The 21336-nt window shown below is 38.3% G+C and overlaps 1 protein-coding gene across 1 annotated transcript; it reads left to right on the top strand.

The window, feature by feature from the left end:
* The first annotated feature begins 7994 nt into the window (after positions 1-7994).
* On the top strand, positions 7995-21336 carry LOC121304791. Its single transcript, XM_041236183.1, has 5 exons — positions 7995-8443; positions 10745-10832; positions 15052-15163; positions 20601-20725; positions 21030-21336. Coding segments are annotated over exons 1-5 (654 nt in total). The 5' UTR covers positions 7995-8116; the 3' UTR covers positions 21032-21336.

The raw sequence follows: 21336 nt of genomic DNA, 5'->3' as shown, positions 1-21336 counted from the left end.
CTGTCTTGCAACAGTAGTTCATTCGTCGTCAGGAATTCATGCATGCTTGGGAAAATTTCAGTGTTGTTTTTCTCCACACAACAAGCCCAGAATTCCAGCTTTTTTTTTTATCATTGCCTCAGTTTTGTCCTGGACATTGAAGATGGTTGCACTCAGCCCTTGAAGTCCTAGGTTTAGCTCATTCAGGTGAGAGAATATATCTGACAAGTAGTCCAGTCGTGAGAGCGAGTCCGTGTCATGCAGACAGTGAGAGAATGGGAATGGGTGGTCTGTAAAAAATACCTTGACCTCAGAGTGAAGCTCAAAGAAACCTGCCAGTGCCTTGCCCCGTGAAAGCCATCGCACCTCCGTGTGGAGCAATAGATTTACCTGCTCGCTTCCCGGTCGCGTAGATGTATAGATCGCCAAAAGATTTAAGACCTTAAGTTTCCAGCTCGAAAAATGTCAACGGTAGAAAACACGCCGTGTGTGTGTGTGTGTGCAGTGTGTGAACGTCACCTGCCAAGGCGGTTCCGATATTCATAAGTAGGAGGGGAGGGGAGGGGAGGGAGCCCCTCCTCCCCCCCCTCCCCCCCCCACCCCCCACACCTATTTCTGTGGCTTACTTTGAGCATCTATGGGTATTGGTGGTATAACGGTGGGCATAGTTGCCTTCCAAGCACTTGGCCCAGGTTTCATTCCTTGCTTCTGTGAATGTTTTGCAATTTCCAATTTTTTCTTTAAAGATTAGAATGAAGCTTAATGCATTTCCCCACTGCTTTGATTTACACGTGCAATTTGTTTGTTGATCAATTGTTGATCATTCTTCATTTGAGATCATGCATTGACAATGAGCTGTGGAGAAAACTGCAAATATCGATATTAAGTTTGGGCTGAAAGACTCATCTTCTAAGGATTGATGTCTTCCTATTGTTAGCCCTGCCGCATAAAAAAAAGAAATAAATGCGTTGCAGTTACATGCCTTGTAAAATGGAATATATTGACACCGAATTGTATGCTTGTTTTTGGTTGTTTTAGACTACACACCAAAACAATCACATGCGTTACCAAAATAAACAGTGTTGTATGAAGTAGAGAAACTCTAAGATGAATGGTTTTATAGTCTGTTGCGTCAGAATTCTGTTTAATGCTTAAGCACTTGCTTTGCAATTTCAACAGACTGCAGTTCTGGTTTAACCATTGTGCAATGAGCCCTTGGTAGCTGTGATATTGTTGTTCGTGGAATTTGAGCGCGCTTACCAGCAATGCATAAGAATTGGAAGTGTTTAATACGAAATCATTTTTAAAAATTGTCTGTTAGGGCCGCCTGACTGCTTTTAACTAGTGGCTGGCATGTCTATAGGCATCGAGAAGCGGTCGCTATAAATGAGGAAAGTAGTTTAGGTTGGATTTCATTTTGATATGTTTGGAATCGCTGAGTTAGTCAGCATGTACTTCAACATGTAAATAGAAAAAAAAGTAGACTGGGTTTTGTTGTTTTGCAAAGGCTGCACTGCAATGTTCGCTCACAGGAGCAGTCCCAATACTCAGCGACACGGGGGTTTTGACCTGGACCGGTTCACCCCCCGTTAGACAACCTGGCATTCACGAGCTCCCCCAAAAATGCCATGTCGTGCTTAGTGCAGACTCCCGATCGACACAGCCTGTTGCAGCATAAAGCGATCCACCAGCCTCAACACCTTCTCTTGTAGCTGGGATTACAGGCACATGCCACGGCGCCCGGCGTGTGCGAGAGCGGCTAGAAAGCAATTCAAATCCCCTGTCTGAACACAGAGCGAGAATAGGCTACTAGTGCCGATTGCATTAAAAAACATTGCCGGGTCCTGCTGTAGTTGTAAAAGACTGTGGCCAGATAAATGAATTGACAGTTAAGTAAAACACATGTGAATCACAGTTTTGTGCTGTGGGTGTTAAAAAGGCAAAAGCGCCTGTCAAGAAGCCCCGCCTCGCAGGCAGATAACAACAGAAGAGCACAATTTATCGATGTCACACATCTAAGCCCGCACTTCCACTGCTACAGCTACGCCATTCCCTCTCTGTATCTGTATTTAAGCCCGAACATATGTACATACGTACATTAAGTATTGATAAACAATATATTTACGGTTCCAGTTTTATTTGTTTTGGTATTTATAAACGAGTATATTTAAAGATAGATGTGTATTTGTTTTTCTATAATAACGTCTAGCAGTGTTAAATGAAACCAATATTGTTGAAACGCATTGTGTTTAGACCAAAACGTTAAAAAATAAAAGGGCGATTTTCGTGAAATGCACATTCGCTGTTTTTGCAGCTGCACGGTTAAGGCTAAGCAAATTCCTTATAAGATTAAGTAAATTCCATAACAGTCGCTTCTGCTGTTGCTTCTCATACCGCTAGAAAATACTGAGCATAACCCTTCATAAAGAACGTTGACTTCAGCAAGCAGATCACTGCATTATATACCGTCAGCTTACATATAGGTTACAGTCAGTGCAGTCTGTAGCTGGTTGGAAGGAAGGTCTAAGTGTTATCTGCCCAAAAGGTGGGTACAGTGTTGTGTGTATTTGCTGTACCTTCTTAATATCATTAATTTTGTATACATTACCAAAACAAATAACATCAAATTGTATTTTACACAGATAAACCAATATTGGATTAAAACCATTGAAGAATCTCTAAAGAGAGATGTGGATCCAAACATCACTATCAATTTATTTATTTTTTGTAACTTCAATTCACTGTGAAGAATTCTTACAAATTACAACATGAAAAAATAAGATGTTGACTGGGTTAGTTACCACTTCAGCTACAGTTAATTTAGTGAGCTCTAGTTACTTGAAGAAGCAAAATACATAGTTACATACATAGTTTATCCACTAATCTCTTGGATAAAGCACCTGATAAATGACTAATTCAAAACAATTTCCTTGGTATGAGCTCATTTAGGGCATCTTTCACCTTCTGAAGACACAATCCAAGATTCTGACTGTTTTCTTCATTTAAAATAAAGAATGCAACAGGTACACCACGACCTGCTTCATTCCTAACAATCAGGGCATACAATGCAAGTGAATAAGCAGTCACACCTTTATATGTAGCATCTAAAAAATAATGTGTTTCCAGTGTTTCTGTAGCTGTTGAAGCTGTCACTCCATGGATAGGACAATCATGAGTGGATGTGAAACACTGCAAGCTAAAGGCTGATAGAACAACACATGGTCTTTATGATCTGTTTTGAGAAGTTTATCTATGCTGGACAAATCATCATTATCCAGATATAGTCTGGCAAGATACTGTTCTTTAAATCACTTTCACATCGTGGGGTTTGACAAAATATCTACGGTCACATAAATCCTCGCTGTTTTGTCCACTCTGCTATCCTAACAGCTATATCTGTTGGTAGAAGATCTTGGGCCAAATATGTTTCAATTAATCTGAGAATTTCAGGATGTACTTTCTTGACTTTTTGCTGACTATGGTCTTTAAGATTATGCCCATTATGAATGGGCTGAATACGAACAACACATCCTTTGAAAGCAGAGTCACTGATGAAATTAAAACTAACATATGCCCTCCAACCCGTTGACTCTTGTTTTCCAGGGAATTCCAAGTGATTTTCCTTTTGGTTTGTTTGCTCTTTCACATCTATAACATACTGAGTTTTTAGCTTGACGTCTTGCTGTAAAGAATCCATCTCCATTACAACTAAGTTCTTCTAAGACTTCATGGATGAAATCTTCAGGTTTGCTTTTAATCAGGTTCGCTGTTCGGAGGATGTCTGGATCCACCTCTCTCTTTAGATTGGATTTAATCCAATATTGGTCCATCTGTATAAAATACAATTGGTTATTTGTTTTGGTAATGTATAGTTTTACAAAATTAATGATATTAAGAAGGTACAGCAGATACACAGAAAAATGTCAATTAAACCTGCCTTCCAGGCTGGTAACACATAAACCTGCTTTCCAGCCAGGTATGGACTGCACTGACTGACACCTGGAGTAATTGGGTCGTAGAGTTTTAAAGATTGCATTGTTTTAGTGATCAGTCCAGGCAGTTTTGTCCAGATTGAACTAGCAGTGTGTTGAATCAAGGCTTTTGGTAAGATTACTTGATTCTTTACTTTTTTTATAAAGAGAAAATAAAACAATGAAAAATGTGTCGCATGCAGTTTTCTCATATCAATTAAAACGTGCCAACATTTAGGCTACCTGGGTTATGGATTGCAGTAACATTTTTACAATGCCCTGTTTACGCTCATCCACTAATCCGCTAATGCAATATCCTTTTTGTGTAGTTTGCATATCTCAGCTCTTTTTTCTACCGGTAAATCCATACAATATGATGCGCTTGGCATTATATATAGAAAAGCCAGTAATCAATGGATTACTACTATAGAGGGCTGCGGATGGCATGTTTTTATTATTGGATACAGGTGTGTAAAATGCATTGCTCAAAACATTTTTTTTTTAAGATATATGTGCACACACTATATAAAATGTGAAATTACCTTGGGCCAGTACGTTCTTCTGGGTTTTTTGTGTTGGTTTACCCTCTCTTCTGCTTACCCTTTATTTTTTTCTGAGGGGATGCCAGATATTATAGCTGCTCTAATGTTTGGCATCTCCAGTCTTTTAAGGGTTAACATTAAATGATACTCTAAATCAACTAAATATGTGTGGGGGGGGGGGGCAAGTATTACTTACTATCAATGTGCAGGAAAAAAATTGAAAATGCCCCCACAAAGATAGTAACTTGTGAAAAAATTACGCTGTGTGGACATCCCCACTGTGCAAAACACGTTTTTCAGAACTAAAGTTGGAGTTTTGTGTGACTGGAGTTAGAAATAGTAAATAAGAATATAGTGAGAGTCAGTGAGAAATCCCCACAAATATATTAATGCAAACGTGTGTGTGTGTGTGTGTGTGTGTGTGTGTGTGTGTGTGTGCGTGCATGTGTGCGTGCGTGTGTGTGTGTGCGTGCGTGCGTGCGTGCGTGCGTGTGTGTGTTCCAAAGGTTTGTGAGTTATTATTCAGCTTTTATAACATACAATTAAATTATATGGCTGTACTACTACTGACATCTAATTAATGAAGAAAGATTCTGCAAAAAAAAAAAAACTACTGGCCATTTACAAGAGCAGGAAGCACAAGATCATCGAGGAGGTCTCTTTGCTGCGGAGAAATGTTCAGAGCACTAGTCCGCTGTTTTAGAGCACGCCAACGCAGAGTCCACTGGTGACATGACGGCCTTTGTGTCCAGTGGACTCTAGATGGTTAATTTTGGTGCACTTTTGCAATTACACATTTAATTTATAGTCCTTTTTAAAAGTTTTTTTTTCTCTCGTTAAAATCAACGTTGTTAGCTCCCTTTTTGTTTTGAGGGTGTTAATTTGAGTTTTTGCAGCAGCTCTCTTTTGACAGCTGGTGAGAAACACCTCTTGATGTTTTATTGATGTTTAAATAGGACTTCTGGTATTTATGTACAATTTAACTGGCTTGAGGAAGTAACATGAAATGGTAGTACAGCACCCTAACAGATCCAATAATAGAATTAAAAAACCACAATGTACGCTTTTTTTCCCATTAGAGATATGCCTTTATGCACTAATTCTTCATTTATACACAACGTATGCTGTTGTTCATTCTATAGTCTGAAATCTAATGGTCATAATTTGCATTAAAATGTAAAGTACTGTAAAAACTAGCATTGTAAGGACAGAAAAATGCATTTGATCCCCTGATATAACGCCCTACTATAATGGGCACAGGGTTAGTAGAACAATGATTTCATCTTATTGGAGGTTATATAGCAAGTGTTACAATTAGGTGTTTACCTCTATTGTAACAGAAAGCGATGGCTTGTGCCATTCAGGGCCCAATATTCTGAACCCAATCCATGCATCAAACGACAGCCCTAGTGATGTCTGCTTTCAGTTATGTGTTCACTGTGTGATGTTGTTTCACGTGTTTTAATGTTTGGAACTGAGCTGGTAATATGCATTCTAAGCAAACTAAAGATGGTCGCTGTTGAAATGTGAATTGTACTGCTTCTGTTGAAGTCTGGTCTGTCTTTATGAAGGAGATACTGGCAGAACTACAGTTCATGACAATTATATTCTTGTTTAGGTCTTGTCTGGTTAAGTTTATAAAATGCATCTCTGTACAGCAAAGCTGTTGGTTTACATGAAACAGGCCTGCTTAGAGCAGTTTAAAAATCCCAAACATGGGTGAGCATCCTCTCGCCTAGGTAGTATTGAAAATGGTCTAAATAAAAGGTCATTGAACAACATAAAAAAATACAACTACTAGAAGAAAATAAGAAAGTTTATAAACAAGAGGAGGCCATTCAGCCCATCTTGCTCGTTTGGTTGTTAGTAGCTTATTGATCCCAGAATCTCATCAAGCAGCTTCTGGAAGGATCCTAGGGTGTCGGCTTCAACAACATTACTGGGGAGTTACATTACTCCTATTTTCTGTTCTGAATTCCCCTTTGTCTAATCTCCATTTGTGAGCCCTGGTCCTTGTTTCTTTCTTCAGGTCGAAAAAGTCCCTTGGGTCGACATTATCAATACCTTTTAGGATTTTGAATGCTTGAATCGGATCGTTGCGTAGTCTTCTTTGTTCAAGACTGGATAGATTAAATTATTTTAGCCTGTCTGCATACAACATGCCTTTTAAACCCAGAATAATTCTGGTCGCTCTTCTTTGCACTCTTTCTAGAGCAGCAATATCCTTTTTGTAGCAAGGTGACCAGAACCTGACATAGATGGTCAATTTTGCTCAATACGCTTAAAGCAGTGTTCGTGTCTTTTTTCTTGTTATAAATCAATTTTTGCAGGAATCCTTCCAGAAACACTGGAATCAGCTACAGACTGTAGGTCTAATACCACAGCCCTTCAAATGGAGTTTCTATGTGGTTGCTTGGCTGAAAAAACACTTAAAAATTGACATGTTCAAGTATAGCACAATACAGTGAAAAGTGACACCTAAGGATAGGTACAGCATCGGAAGCAAAAGGTCCACAAACTTGTACGTCTGCAGTGATTATCTGCATGTATTACAGTTAGTCTTTACCAATTTTCAGCCTCCAACCACATTCACAGCCTGCTTGAGAGCCTGACATAGATGGTCAATTTTGCTCAATACGCTTAAAGCAATGTTTGTGTCTTCTTTCTTGTTATAAATCAATTCTTGACGGAATCCTTCCAGAAACACTGGAATCAGCTACAGACTGTAGGTCTAATACCACAGCCCTTCCAATTGAGTTTCTATGTGGTTGCTTGGCTGAAAAAACACTTCAAAATTGACATTTTCAAGTATAGCACAATACAATGAAATGTGCCATGTAAGGATAGGTACAGCATCGGAAGCAAAAAGTCCACAAACTTATACTTCTGCAGGGATTATCTGCATGTATTGCAGTTAGTCTGTACCAATTTTCAGCCTCCTACCACATTCACAGCCTGGTTGAGAACGTGACATAGATGGTCAATTTTGCTCAATATGCTTAAAGCAGTGTTCGTGTCTTTTTTTCTGTTATAAATCAATTTTTGCAGGAATCCTTCCAAAAACACTGGGATCAGCTACAGACTAATACAAATAATAATAATAATAATAATAATAATAATAATAATAATAATAATAATAATAATAATAATAATAATAATATGTTTCAACTACAACAAATTACTTTATGCCCAGATAATGCACTAAAGCTATTTCTGTTTAAATCCCTGTGCTTTGAAACATAATATGATCTAGGTGAGGTAAATAAAGGATCCTGCTGTGTAATTAAGTATTTGTATATTTTACTCTACTATGCAACAACAAATAAATAAAAACAGCAGTCCTTGAAATGTTAACTATCTATTTGTTTTATTTATTTAGTATTGTGGCGAATTATTGTTTACATCTGGATACAGTGAATAAAGTGTTAAACTTTGTCATGTTACTAACCAGGGCTCAAACCGCCTATCGTGCTTGGTGCAATTTCATTAAGTTTCACTTTCTTTTCATCAGATACGAAAGCATACCCCCCTTTCTAGTGTGACTGTTCGATATCATTCCAGTCGTATCAAACTGCTAACAGACCTCTATCAGCATTAAGGATACTTGAACAGATTCGTTCCAGAATGGTTTACACACTTGAGAACAGCTCAAAGAAGTGGCCATGTGTAATACTCGCATTATTGCTCTTTGTAAGTATCGGTGTGGCTATTTTCACATTGGTGACGACTTCGGATTCAGTGCAGGACGCGAGGAAATGTCAGAGCGATCTTAAGCTTCAGAACCACTACCATTCCCAGCGTGTTCTGGAGTGGGAGAAGGAACGGGAGAACTTGCTGGCTCAGCTGGAGACCAGCAAAACGGATCAAGCAAGGCTACAGGCAGTAGTGGCGCAGGGAGAGGAGAACCTGAAGACCGTTAATTCAGCCCTTACCATGTGCCAGGAACAAACGGTGAGCTTGGAAGAGAGCTTGATCCAATCACTCGGTGGTGTGTGTGTGTGTGTGTGTGTGTGTGTGTGTTAACCAGTGCTGTGAAAACAGAGTTTACTTCCGTCAAGAACAGCTGTCTGAAACATAGCTACCGAAACGAGGACTGCTGATGAAAATAATAAAAGAGAAAAGTTTAACACGCGACTGATTTCTTTAACATTTTTTTTTTTTAAATCAAAGTTCAGGACGTTTTCAGCTTATGTATTAGGTGTTGCTTTTGAAATTCCCCGATGCCAAGATTTATAAAATTCTAACGGTTATCAAAGTTCAGAAAATACACAATGTAGGTATATTTTAGACTTTCTTTCTTTCAATAGTATCTTTATGTGCGTTTACAGGATAAGTCCTACGCTGTAATTGTAAGACCGCTGCCTCTAGTGGTCTTTCAGTGTCCTGCTGTTTTTTTCACTTGTCACATTGTTTAGCAACAGTGAATATACTCACTCACACACACACAGACCAACATTTAGAATATCAATCAAATCTGTCAGTCTTTTATGTGGCTGATATCACAGACAGGGCAAGGGAGTGAATAAGATTTGCAATTGGGGATATGGAACTTGATAGAGCCAAGCACAAATATTATCAGTGGCCTGGCTTCCCAGACGTGCTTGGTGTAATAGATTGGACACATGTTGCAATATCCTCAGATTTAACAAATGAAACTGATTTCCGAAACAGAAAACATCATCATTCTATAACTGTGCAAGTTTAACTTTTTTTTATTATGATTTTTCAGAAACATTCAGATATTGCATGTAAAGAATATGAATATTAATATTGCATCAGAGAATACATTGTGATAGTGAAATAAATTAAGGAATTATTTTGCTTTTTTTCTATAGACAGGTATTATTATTATTATTATTATTATTATTATTTATTATTATTATTATTATTATTATTATTAGCAGATGCTATGCTCATCACAACTGCTCTTCTTTTGTTCAATCTTTTTTGGCAATTGATTTTCAGGTTCATTAACAAGCCAGTTAGTCCCATTTCAATAGTATGGATTGCAATTTAATTGGAAAACAACGAAGCAGCGCACATGCAGTTGCAACAATTGGAAAAAAGAAAGGAGCAATACAGTCTTAGCAACCCAAGTTGAGCTTTTGCACGATGATATTTTAGCAAATAAAACTGTTGTTTTCATGAAAAGGTCCAGAGCCACTGCTAAATTTAAAATACGAAGAATATAACAGAATAAATAAATGCAATCTCTTCCATAAAAAGTAATAATGAAATAATAAAGAAGTCCAAAAAAGAATCTGGGACTTAAAGTTGTGATGCACCCCTACTCTATAAATCACTTTGGATAAAAGCATTTTCTAAATAATAATAATAATAATAATAATAATAATAATAATAATAATAATAATACAGCGTGCTTATAGGAGAACAATCCTTAATTTATTTCACTATCACAATGTATTCTCTGATGCAATATTCATATTCTTTACATGTAATATCTGAATATGTGTGAAAAATCATAATAAAAATGTTAAACATTAATATGTGTGTGTTACATATGTTTTCAAATGGTCATATGTTAATAATGTAATTAATATATTCTAAAATTAGCCAGCCTCCACTTAGAAGCCCCTGTTTGAATTTTCTGAACAAGGCTCTGTCCTCCATGGTAAATGAGACGTGGCATGATCCAGGGTACCTAGCGACCATATCAGTGATAATACATTGAGCATCGCATAACACTTGCACAGTTAAAGAACGATGATGTTTTCATTCCTGGAATCTGGGGATATTGCAACATGTGTGCAATCTGTTACACCAAGCATGTTTGGGAAGCCAGGCCACTGATAATATTTGCGTTTGGTTCTATTTGGTTCCGCATCCCCAATTGGAACAAGTACATACCCTTGCCTTACGGAAAAGTGCATCTGCGACATCAGTCAGTATCTTTGACATAGAAGACTGACAGATGCCTGATCTGTCCCCAGCTGTTGTCTGGATGGCACCTGTTGCATGAAAATGAAGAGCTGCTGTAACCTGTAGGATGTGTTACACTAAATATATTTTATGTAATGCATTTCTAGTAAACACTGCATGGGGTTCTGTAGAAACTAAGTTGTGTTTTTGTAGATATTTCCTTTAAGCCCAAACTGTGGCACAGATGGTAAAGTAAGCTAGAAAGGGGAATGTTGCTTTATCTAATGTGTATTTGACAATATTAGGTAGCTAAAAAGGATGTACCCTTCCAGTTACTGTATATTGCATTATTGATGTGTTTTTTTGTTGCAGAACATTTTATACGCAAATCTCACAGCAGTGGAAAATCAGGTTTTGATGCTGAAAAGTGAACAGGCCAATGTGACAGCGGAAATGCAAGGTGGGATAACTTGATGCATTAGTAGTAAAGGGGTATTGCATGGTTTTATTACAGCAAAGGTTTTCAAACTGTGGGGGCACCGAGGTTATCAGGGGGGCAACAATACTTGACTGGAAAATACATTTTTCTGATTTCTTGTCGATTGTAAAAGCTCAGTGGGAAATGACAGACTCGGTGGGCTTCCAGGATGACTGACTTAATAAACCACAGGCAGGGATCACGCTCTGACCAGCCCCCTGCTAAATCTGACCAATCTCCGTGCACAGAGCATGTGTCGTTTCAGACCTATCGTAGCTCAACGCCTCTATCACCCAGCCCGCCTTCATTTTAAAGTGCAGAGGCTGCGGGCTTTAATATCAAATACATTTTGTTCACAAATAAAAACTAGATTTAGATACACCTGCAGTTCATAATAGAATAGACTTAGCTTGTAGTTTCATTTATGGGTTTTGCAGCAGGAAGAATGTAGGGTGCAATATAATTATTTTTTTACAACTTTTTAAAATATGTAAGCCGGACAAACATTACAATACTATTCGTAATTGCATTAACATTAATAAAGACTAGTACCTTATTAAACATTTACAACCTCGCTCTCTCGTTCTTTATTCCAAATGCAAAAGTAAGGACTTGGGGGATTGAAAAGCTCATTTAGTTGTTTCACAGCTAAACAGTGAAACTAATTTTATTACTATTATTATTGCAGTATTGTTCATACAGTATACCTTTTATTTCACAGACATAAGCAAATTGAAATTTCAATGACTGTAGAATAAAAACACTAAGGGTATTACTACCAGTAAAACCAGGCTGTGATATAAACAAAAAGGTATACTGTAATAACAACACTTTAATTTACAGGGTTTGGCTGTGAAATAATTAAATGAGCTTTTAAATCCTCCACGTCCTTACTTTCTCATTTAATGTGGCATGAAGAACAAGAATAAGTGACTGTGAATGGATGTTAACACAATTATGCATCGTAATTGTAATAAAGTGTGTCCATCTTAAAAATCTATATTATAACTTTATCAAAGATTAGTCGCTTATTTAGAAGTTGCACCTTTGCTGCTGTCCCAGCTGCACTGCATCCTGGTAGAACCTACAGCACACTCAACGCTACAATATTGTAGCGACCCAGCGATTTCCATCGCTGCAGGACTTAATGACTTTCCAATCACTTATATTTGTGTTTATATTAACTTTTAAAAGCCACAATAGAGATAGCTACCCCATAATAAAATAATTGGAGAAAAAAAAATAATCTTCAATTAATTTAAACAGTGTACAAATTAGATCTGGTACTTTAACACAGATGGGTTTTTAGGTAAGCATATACCTGAAATATATACTGAGAATTAAATTTCAACTTTGAATTTGCTTTAAAGAAGTATGAAATCAGAAACACTACAAATAATTGGTGTTTTTGGCAAACCTGTTATGATTTTCATAACATTTAGATCACAGTGTTGTTGTTTGGTTGCTAGAAAGCTGGATAGTGGTGCCATAAATTATCTCACAGGCAAACTGTTACTATCACTTTTATAGTGCTCCAGAAAAGTGAAGGACAATGGCACTGGCTACAGACATGTGCAGTGAGGGCTGGATCAGCCACATTGCATCCAGCGTTCTGCTCTGTATAGCCAACAAAACCAAAAGAAACGTCGTGGCTGGTCACTAGATGGCGCTGGTTGTTCTCAAAAGATACCAGCATGCAGTGGCACTGGAACAGTCTTTATAGTGGGGGTGCTGAAAGCTATTGAACAAAACTGTATAAGAGGGAAGCCATTCATTCTGTTGCTATTATGTTAAACATATTAATAAAACTAAGCCTGCATCAACACCCGTTTATCTATTTATTTAAGTAAATAAATATTTAACCACAGTCCTTGCTAGAATGTTTACAACATACTTACCGTAAAACGTGTAGATCAGACAAATCGAAAGTCCCATGTACTGTTATGATCCACTTAAATACTAGTTAGGAATGTCTTGTTCACTTGTAAAACACAGGTTGAAGAGTCATATTTTATTTAAAGCAATGTAAGAAGGTGCAGTGCACTGCACACAGGTTATAATATTCACGGAACCAGCAGGATTTCTCGTTGCTGCAGCAGCAGGTGCACAGTGCCCCAGTACTTCAGCATCCCCGGTCCTGCACCCTTGCTTACATGTATCAACGGCAGACAGCTCGAACCGAAGACCAGCCCCTGAATCTGGTGAAAGCACCTGAACAAAATAAAAAAAGGAGTAATTCAGCTACAGTAGCGGTGGCAAAAAAAGGGATTGTTAAAAGAAAATGAACAAAATGAAATTTGAATTTGGGGGTTTCCTTACCAAGACCTGCAGGATTGTGATTCTGTCACACTTCAGCACCCCACACCTTTGTAAGGAAAGGCAGCATGAGTTCTCAGAGCTCTCTGTTACTTCAATGCACCCCGTTTAAAGGGGAGGGGATTGGTGCTAGGCTGATCATTTAAAGGGGAGGGGATTGGTGCTAGGCTGATGTTTGTGATTGTGCTTGGTCAGTACAGGTCACTACAGGTCTAAACGCCTGTCTTCCATGTACTCGATTGAAAGCAGTTGTTAATAGCCTCTTATATACAGCCCTCCCCCTTGGAAATAAACGCTGCTCTTCTATCTGAACCTGTTCATTGTTTACTGGGGTGAAGACCTCCACATCCAGCTCTGTATAGTGTCCTGCTATATACACTGAACAAAAATATAAACGCAACATATAAAGTGTTGGTCCCATGTTTCATGAGCTGAAATAAAAGATCCCAGAAATTTTCCATACACACCAAAAGCTTATTTTTCTCAAATATTGTGCACAAATTTGTTTACATCCCTGTTAGTGAACATTTCTCCTTTGCCAAGATAATTCATCCACCTGACAGGTGTGGCCTATCAAGAAGCTGATTAAACAGCATAATCATTACGCAAGTGCACTTTGTGCTGGGGACAATAAAAGGCCACTCTAAAATGTGCAGTTTTGTCACACAACACAATGCCACAGATGTCTCAAGTTTTGAGGTGCAATTGGCATGCTGACTGCAGGAATGTCCACCAGAGCTGTTACCAGAGAATTGAATGTTCATTTCGCTACCATAAGCCGCCTCCAACAGCATTTTAGAAAATTTGGCAGTACATCCAACCGGCCTCACAAACGCAGACCACATGTAACCATGCCAGCCCAGGACCTCCACATCCGACCAGCCACCCGGACAGCTGATGAAACTGTGGGTTTGCACAACCGAAAAATTTCTGCACAAACTGTCAGAAACCATCTCAGGGAAGCTCATCTGCATGCTCATCGTCCTCACCAGGGTCTTGACCTGACTGCAGTTCGGCGTCGTAAACGACTTCAGTGGGCAAATGCTCACCTTCGATGGCCACTGGCACGCTGGAGAAGTGTGCTCTTCACGGACGAATCCCGGTTTCAACTGTACCGGGCAGATGGCAGACAGCATGTATAGCGTCGTGTGGACAAGCGGTTTGTTGATGTCAACGTTGTGAACAGAGTGCCCCATGGTGGCGGTGGGGTTATGGTATGGGCAGGCATAAGCTACGGACAACGAACACAATTGCATTTTATCGATGGCAATTTGAATGCACAGAGATACCGTGACGAGATCTTGAGGCCCATTGTCTTGCCATTCATCTGCCGCCATCACCTCATGTTTCAGCATGATAATGCACGGCCCCATGCCGCAAGGATCTGCACACAATTCCTGGAAGCTGAAAATGTCCCAGTTCTTCCATGGCCTGCATACTCACCAGACATGTCACCCATTGAGCATGTTTGGGATGCTCTGGATTGATGTGTATGACAGCGTGTTCCAGTTCCTGGTAATATCCAGCAACTTCACACAGACATTGAAGAGGAGTGGGACAATATTCCACAGGCCAGCCTGATCAACTCTATGTGAAGGAGATGTGTCGTGCTGCATGAAGCAAATGGTGGTCACACCAGATACTGACTGGTTTTCTGATTCACACCCCTACCTTTTCTTATTTAAGGTATCTGTGACCAACAGATGCATATCTGTATTCCCAGTCATGTGAAATCCATAGATTAGGGCCTAATGAATTTATTTCAATTGACTGATTTCCTTATATGAACTGTAACTCAGTAAAATCTTTGAAATGGTTGTATGTTGCGTTTATATTTTTGTTCAGTGTAGTTTGGAATCCTGAATGGCTCTTTTTGTATCTTCAGGTGAAATCGATTCACTTCGAAAGAACTTGACCCGCATATCGCAGGAGCTGCAGAGTACCAACCAGCAGTATACTCAGGCCATGGAGAGCAAGCAAGCAGCTGACTCTCTGCAGTGAGTATATTAACCCCTTGTGAACAGGATGACTGTAGTGGTGACGTCAGACCCAGAAGAACAGCACACAGGACAGAGACGTGGAGTTTTGGTGAAGCTGAGTGCTTGCTTGCGCTCAGCATTTAATAAATGAAAAAACAGAAAATAAAGATGCTGAACAAAACAGAACACGGCACTTGAGCCAAAATAAATAGACAAACAAAACGAACACAGACACAAGACGCCCTGAACACACAACCCCGAGTGAGTGCTTTGTGCATCTATATATGCAATTGTGCTGGGATTCAATTACCCATTATTCCCTTCAATCCCAGCACGTGCACTAATCTGTGTACCCCCCGTGCTCACATATCAATACCCAGTTAAATATGCACGTGATGTGAGTTGTGCCATCCTTGTGTCTAAATACAAATTACACTTTATAACAGGTTTGAACATCAGAACCCGGCAGAGAGGACATTACTGTCTGCTAGATCACAACTGAACAGAGGATATAACAGCTGTGATTTTAAACAGTAAAGAGTCTCTATGAACTTTTTCATTATAATTGGAGTGAGCACAAGGAGAAAGTGACTTTTCAGCTACCACCCCTTAGTGGGTTTAGGGAGTCTCTTATTGTGTAAGAGATGTCATCTCATGCAGTTTGGAGAGCTCAAACTTTAGCACATAATGTCTCTTTTAATTATAAAATGATATCATACACATGACTTATTATGAATCACAAACACTCCATTGTAATTGCGAATGACTATTGAACAGAAGTATTGTTGGTTTTTACCTTTCGAACTGTGCCATATTTTCTAAGCACTAAGTGACAGCAGGATAAGATATACTGACATTTTGACCAAACCTTCTCATTTGATTTGCAATACTTGAGTTATAATAATAGGACAGTGAGATGAGGCAGATTTGAAAGGTCCCTAGTCATATGATTTCTTTTGAATCTTAAGCCTGACAAAGAAGGATTAGGGGGTTGTGACAGAGATCGAATGATTCTTGGTGTTAGATCTCCCCCCGAACTGTGAGGGCGCTGTGGAAAGGGAACAGAGTTCACCGGACTAGTTGGCCCAGCAATTCATTCCCAGGGTTCGGTGGAAGTCGGCCAGCTAAAAAGGGGGCGGAGTTACGGAGTCACAGGAAGTTAGTCGTGAAATAAGTTTGCGTTTGCCTTTTTGAGCCTTTCTACGCCTGCGCGAATCTTAGAGTGTAAAGGCAAGGTTAAACCGTCGACTTTCTGTCTACTTTTATTCAGAACAGACTGTTATTGCGATGTTTCCAATGTGTCTGGTAAATTATTTTACTCTTAATGTTGTCAGGATCTTTATTAAAAGCTACAGTATATGTAGTAAACATCAGAAACATGTTGTTGTAATATTAATAACATGTTTTTCATATTATTATTTAATAATAGGTTAATTTTAGGCTACGTGTAGTTTACAAAGTTTACATTTAATCGCTGGTGACTTTATATTATAGGTTTTCTTCGCTCGTGTACTTGCAATATATTTGCAAGTATTCGCAAAAGAGAAATACATACAGTACATGCATTATTTTATATATGGCTGTGGCAAAGTGGTTGGTAAGGGGAACAGATGTCGCGGTGATGCGGTGCAGGAGTGATGAACAGACAACGATATCCAGTGAAAAAAGTGCTTTTATTTGTAATCCAGGTCTGATGACCATCAAATAATAAACGAAAGGAAAAGATCAGCGTTACCCTGGCCCCTATATGTAATCCTGCATGATATCGAGGTAAACGGTTGCAGCTGCCCCTCGTTTACCTTTCAAATCAATACAGTCTTACAACAGAGTCTCACTTCCATCCAGGCTGACCCACTTCCCTGTCCCGGAAACGAACTGTCAGGCCAGCCCTTCCAGATACTTCTCTTCTCGTTCTTAAGATTCATCAGCAGAACTCATGTTTCCGTCACAATGGGTTATGACATAAACAGAAATAATTTACCATTTGTTGTACGATTAATTTTTTATGTGCAATTATATTTGTGATTAAAATATAATAATAACAGTTTTTAATATAACATATTAACTATTATTTAATAATAGGTGTTACATTTAATTCCCAGTTTACAAAGGCTTGACAAACTCTCACCAGAATTGTCATTTTAAATTTGTAATCACCACGGATATTTATATTAGGTACAAATAATACAGCGAAAGAGAAATAACTCCATGTATAATGTGTATGTTTTGACATACTGTATCACTTGTCTTGAGATTTCTTCCACTAAAAATGTGTACGTTTTCTATATTAACAGGTTTAGATATCCCAATATTGAAACCTGTTAATATAGAAAACGTACACATTTTTAGTGGAAGAACGTACACGTTTTTAGTGGAAGATGGTGTTTTAAGGTATATAATTTGAGAAACGCACAAAACGACTGGCTTCTTATCATACCATCCTAAAGTGCAGTTAGATTATTTATATGAACATATGTAATCCGAGTTGACATACTGTACAATACTAATAATTCAGATAGCTCTCCAGTTTAATGTAGTACCCTGTGCAAATCTCTGATCCTCACTTAACAGTAAAAGTCCTCATCAGTCATTGTATTTCAGGAAAGATAAAACGTCATATCACAGGTTATACTTTTTACTTGTAGATTATTATGTGAAACTCTGTGTGAGAACTTGGTCTTAACGTTATCTGATTTGCTTGAATTATTATGTTTTACACCAGATCTGATTAATCAAATATAAAGATATCATGAATATAATGTAGATATCTTACAGCATTCGTTGCATACCATACAGTAATACTAGTGTCTATTTCCCAATAACAAAGATATTTAAAAAATGCACTTTAATAAAACAAAACAATACACACAATACATGTACACAATTAAAAATGTACAATACTAACAATATATACAAATATTAATATAACATATTAACTTAATTACAATGTCAAAAACATTATTCTCTACATTTTGTACACACTTTCCCACCCAATTTATTGAAAATGTTCAGTCACCGAGCAGAGTACTGTGAAAATCATATAACTGTTAAAGTGAGCTTACAGAAACACTTATTAAACACTTATTTGCTTACCCCACAGTATGACATGTGCACAAACGACTTTTTTTTTTTTTAAAGGAAATACACATTTGGCAAGTAGTGATTTTAACTACGCATAGACATAAATTATACCGACAAAGTATTGTATTTAAATGTTTATTTATGTTAAAAAAAACTAAAATACAGCGAGTAATTTCCTGAAGATAAAATGTATTTATAATACAAATGAAACGTAAATATACATTACGATAAATGTAACCTTTTAAAAAAAATACTGTCTGCAATATACTTTGATAAATAACATATTTAAACAAAAATGACTGTCTACAATGCAAAACTTGTTTTCGTTTCTCAAAAAGAAAAAATACAAATGGAGTCCTGTAATTTCACTATGTAACACAATTTTTGTTCCTGGGTAGTAAGCGTTATTTCCTAATTGCTTATGCCTCAAAAGTATAGAAAATGGCTATTATTCCCCACAAACTTTGCTTTTGTGACCAGGACAGTGATATTTCAAAATATCACTATTTCCAATCGGAAAACGGGCAAATGTGTGTCTTTTCGTTCACATAAAGTCAGAAAAAAACAACATATGAATACAAATTAAAATGTATTTATACTAAAGTAATACAAAAGTGACTACAAAAGATTTAGAAGTGAGTAGTTTTTCGAGATGATTATACTGTAAATCACTTTCACGAATCAGCCCCCAAATGTAGTCTCCCATCATGTTCTCGTTATACTGTCCTTGGTAGCGGCGTTCAAAGTCCAGTATATCCTGGTGGAAGTGCTCGCCTTGCTCCTCCGAGTACACTCCCATGTTCTCCTTGAATTTATCAAGATGAGCATCAAGGATATGGACTTTGAAGGACATCCTACAGCCCATTGTGCTGTAGTTCTTCACCAGAGTCTCAACCAGCTCCACATAGTTTTCGGCCTTGTGATTAACCAGGAAGCCCCGAACCACTGCGACAAAGCTGTTCCAAGCCGCTTTCTCCTTACTAGTGAGCTTCTTGGGGTATTAATTGCACTCCAGGATCTTCTTTATCTGTAGTCCGACGAAGACATTGGCTTTGACCTTGGTCTCAGACAGTTTAAGGAAGAAGTCTTGAAGGTACTTGAAGGCTGCCGACTCCTTATCTAGAGCTCTGACAAATTGTTTCATAAGGCCCATTTTGATGTGCAGTGGTGGCATCAGCACCTTCCGGGGGTCCACCAGTGGCTCCCACTTGACGTTGTTCCTCCCCACAGAGAACTCGGTCCACTGTGGCCAGTCCCGCCTGTGGTAGTGCGCCTTGGTGTCCCTGCTGTCCCAAAGGCAAAGATAGCAGGGAAACTTGGTAAAACCGCCTTGGAGACCCATCAGGAATGCTACCATTGCAGCCTCTTGATGCCATGTCAGAAAAATGCAGATATGTATCCACTTAGGCAGCTGGAACTAAACTGAACTGGTGGGCTTAAGGCCCCTGAATTTATACTACTATTTATATTACTGGAAAGTTCTAGAAAGTTCTAGAAGTTACTCCAAGTTTACTCAGCACTGAATCTATCTGGAGTGTTCTGGAAAATAGGTAAATTTCAAAATATCACTGTCCTGGTCACAAAAGCAAAGTTTGTGGGGAATAATAGCCATTTTCTATACTTTTGAGGCATAAGCAATTAGGAAATAACACTTATTACCCAGGAACCAAAAAAAAAAAAATTGTTACACTGTGTTTTCGATGAACACAGAGAACCTTACCTTTAAGCGCTAAGATAAATGAGTAGAAAGGCTCAAAAAGACAAACGCTAACTTATTTCATGGCTAACTTATTTTCTGTGACACCGGTACACTAAATTTACACTAAAACACAACGAATCTCCGGGATGACTCGACAAGGCGTATAAGTTCATATTATTATTTTATTTTTATTAGTAGTCATATTTTAAAGTAATAAAATGTGACTGCAGTTGTTTTAATTGGTAGCAATAAGGTGCTGCTGCAAGCTTACTGTATATATCGACAGCAGCAGCAATTGCGTGTACATTAACAATGTATATTTTAATTTATTAAATTATAAAACATGATTACGTATTTTTAAACTATATGTGAATGCTGTACTCCATTTATATGGATTATCTATAAGATAATAGGACTTTCAATCAAATATAAACCAGTAGCTATGGTGACATCAGGATTCAGTCTCAGTGCTCACTGTGGTGTTTGTCTTTGTGTTGCAGTCAGTCTCAGTGCTCACTGTGGTGTTTGTCTTTGTGTTGCAGTCAGTCTCAGTGCTCACTGTGGTGTTTGTCTTTGTGTTGCAGTCAGTCTCAGTGCTCACTGTGGTGTTTGTCTTTGTGTTGCAGTCAGGATTCAGTCTCAATGCTCACTCTGGTGTTTGTCTTTGTGTTGCAGTCAGGAGCAGCTCTCTAAGATCAAGGTCTTGAAGGAGGAGCTGTCAGTCCTCAATGGGGTGAACAGACCTGGGCGTGTTTACAGCATCACTGCTCTTTGCATAGCGGCACTGCTAATGGCTCTGTGTGAGTACTCAATTAAAAAGACTAGAATTCATGTACCATATAATCGGGCAAATGGGCACCCGGGCTTGCACTTGGGTAGCTGGTGTCTTCTGAGAGAATGCAATTCATTCTTTGGTTTCATATGTAGGCCCAAGTGTGCTTACCTTGCGTATAAACAAGTCATTTTCATTAAAAATCCAAGTCCTGTTGTCTTGCTAGGACAAAAAAGCATGCTGAGTCCTACATGTATACAGTCAATTGAATTGTCTTTATAAAAGCATACTGAGACCTGTACACTCAATGGAGTTGTGTCCTTCTCTTTTAGGAATGTGCAATAGAAAGGAGTGTTGGGTCAGGATTGGGAGGGTGGCGAGACCCAGGAGAGTCTGAGTGGAAGTCTCTGAATCTACCAGAAATGAATGTGAAGAGCCAAAGTTATACTGAATCAATACAAATTGTGCACATTGATTTCTGATATAATATGCACTACTGGTGTGAGGGGCTTTTTTTTGTAGTAGAAAAACAGTTATGTTGAATCAAGCTGTTATTTGAAAATGTAAATTGCAAGAGATGACAATGGATAGTTTAATGAAAATAGGATAATAGCTTAATAAACATCTGCATGCATGTTA

Source organism: Polyodon spathula, chromosome 39, assembly GCF_017654505.1.
Source record: "Polyodon spathula isolate WHYD16114869_AA chromosome 39, ASM1765450v1, whole genome shotgun sequence".
NCBI classification, from domain to species: domain Eukaryota; kingdom Metazoa; phylum Chordata; class Actinopteri; order Acipenseriformes; family Polyodontidae; genus Polyodon; species Polyodon spathula.
The sequence above is the reverse complement of the archived record's forward strand: the minus strand, read 5'-3'. Positions and strand labels throughout refer to the sequence as shown.

Bases quoted from the DNA above. Each gene is read 5' to 3' on its own strand.
- LOC121304791 (XM_041236183.1), top strand. From the start codon at position 8,117: ATGGTTTACACACTTGAGAACAGCTCAAAGAAGTGGCCATGTGTAATA. The intron at 8,444-10,744 runs GTGAGCTTGGAA...TTTTTGTTGCAG, and splicing joins CCATGTGCCAGGAACAAACG to AACATTTTATACGCAAATCT. The intron at 10,833-15,051 runs GTGGGATAACTT...TTGTATCTTCAG, and splicing joins TGTGACAGCGGAAATGCAAG to GTGAAATCGATTCACTTCGA.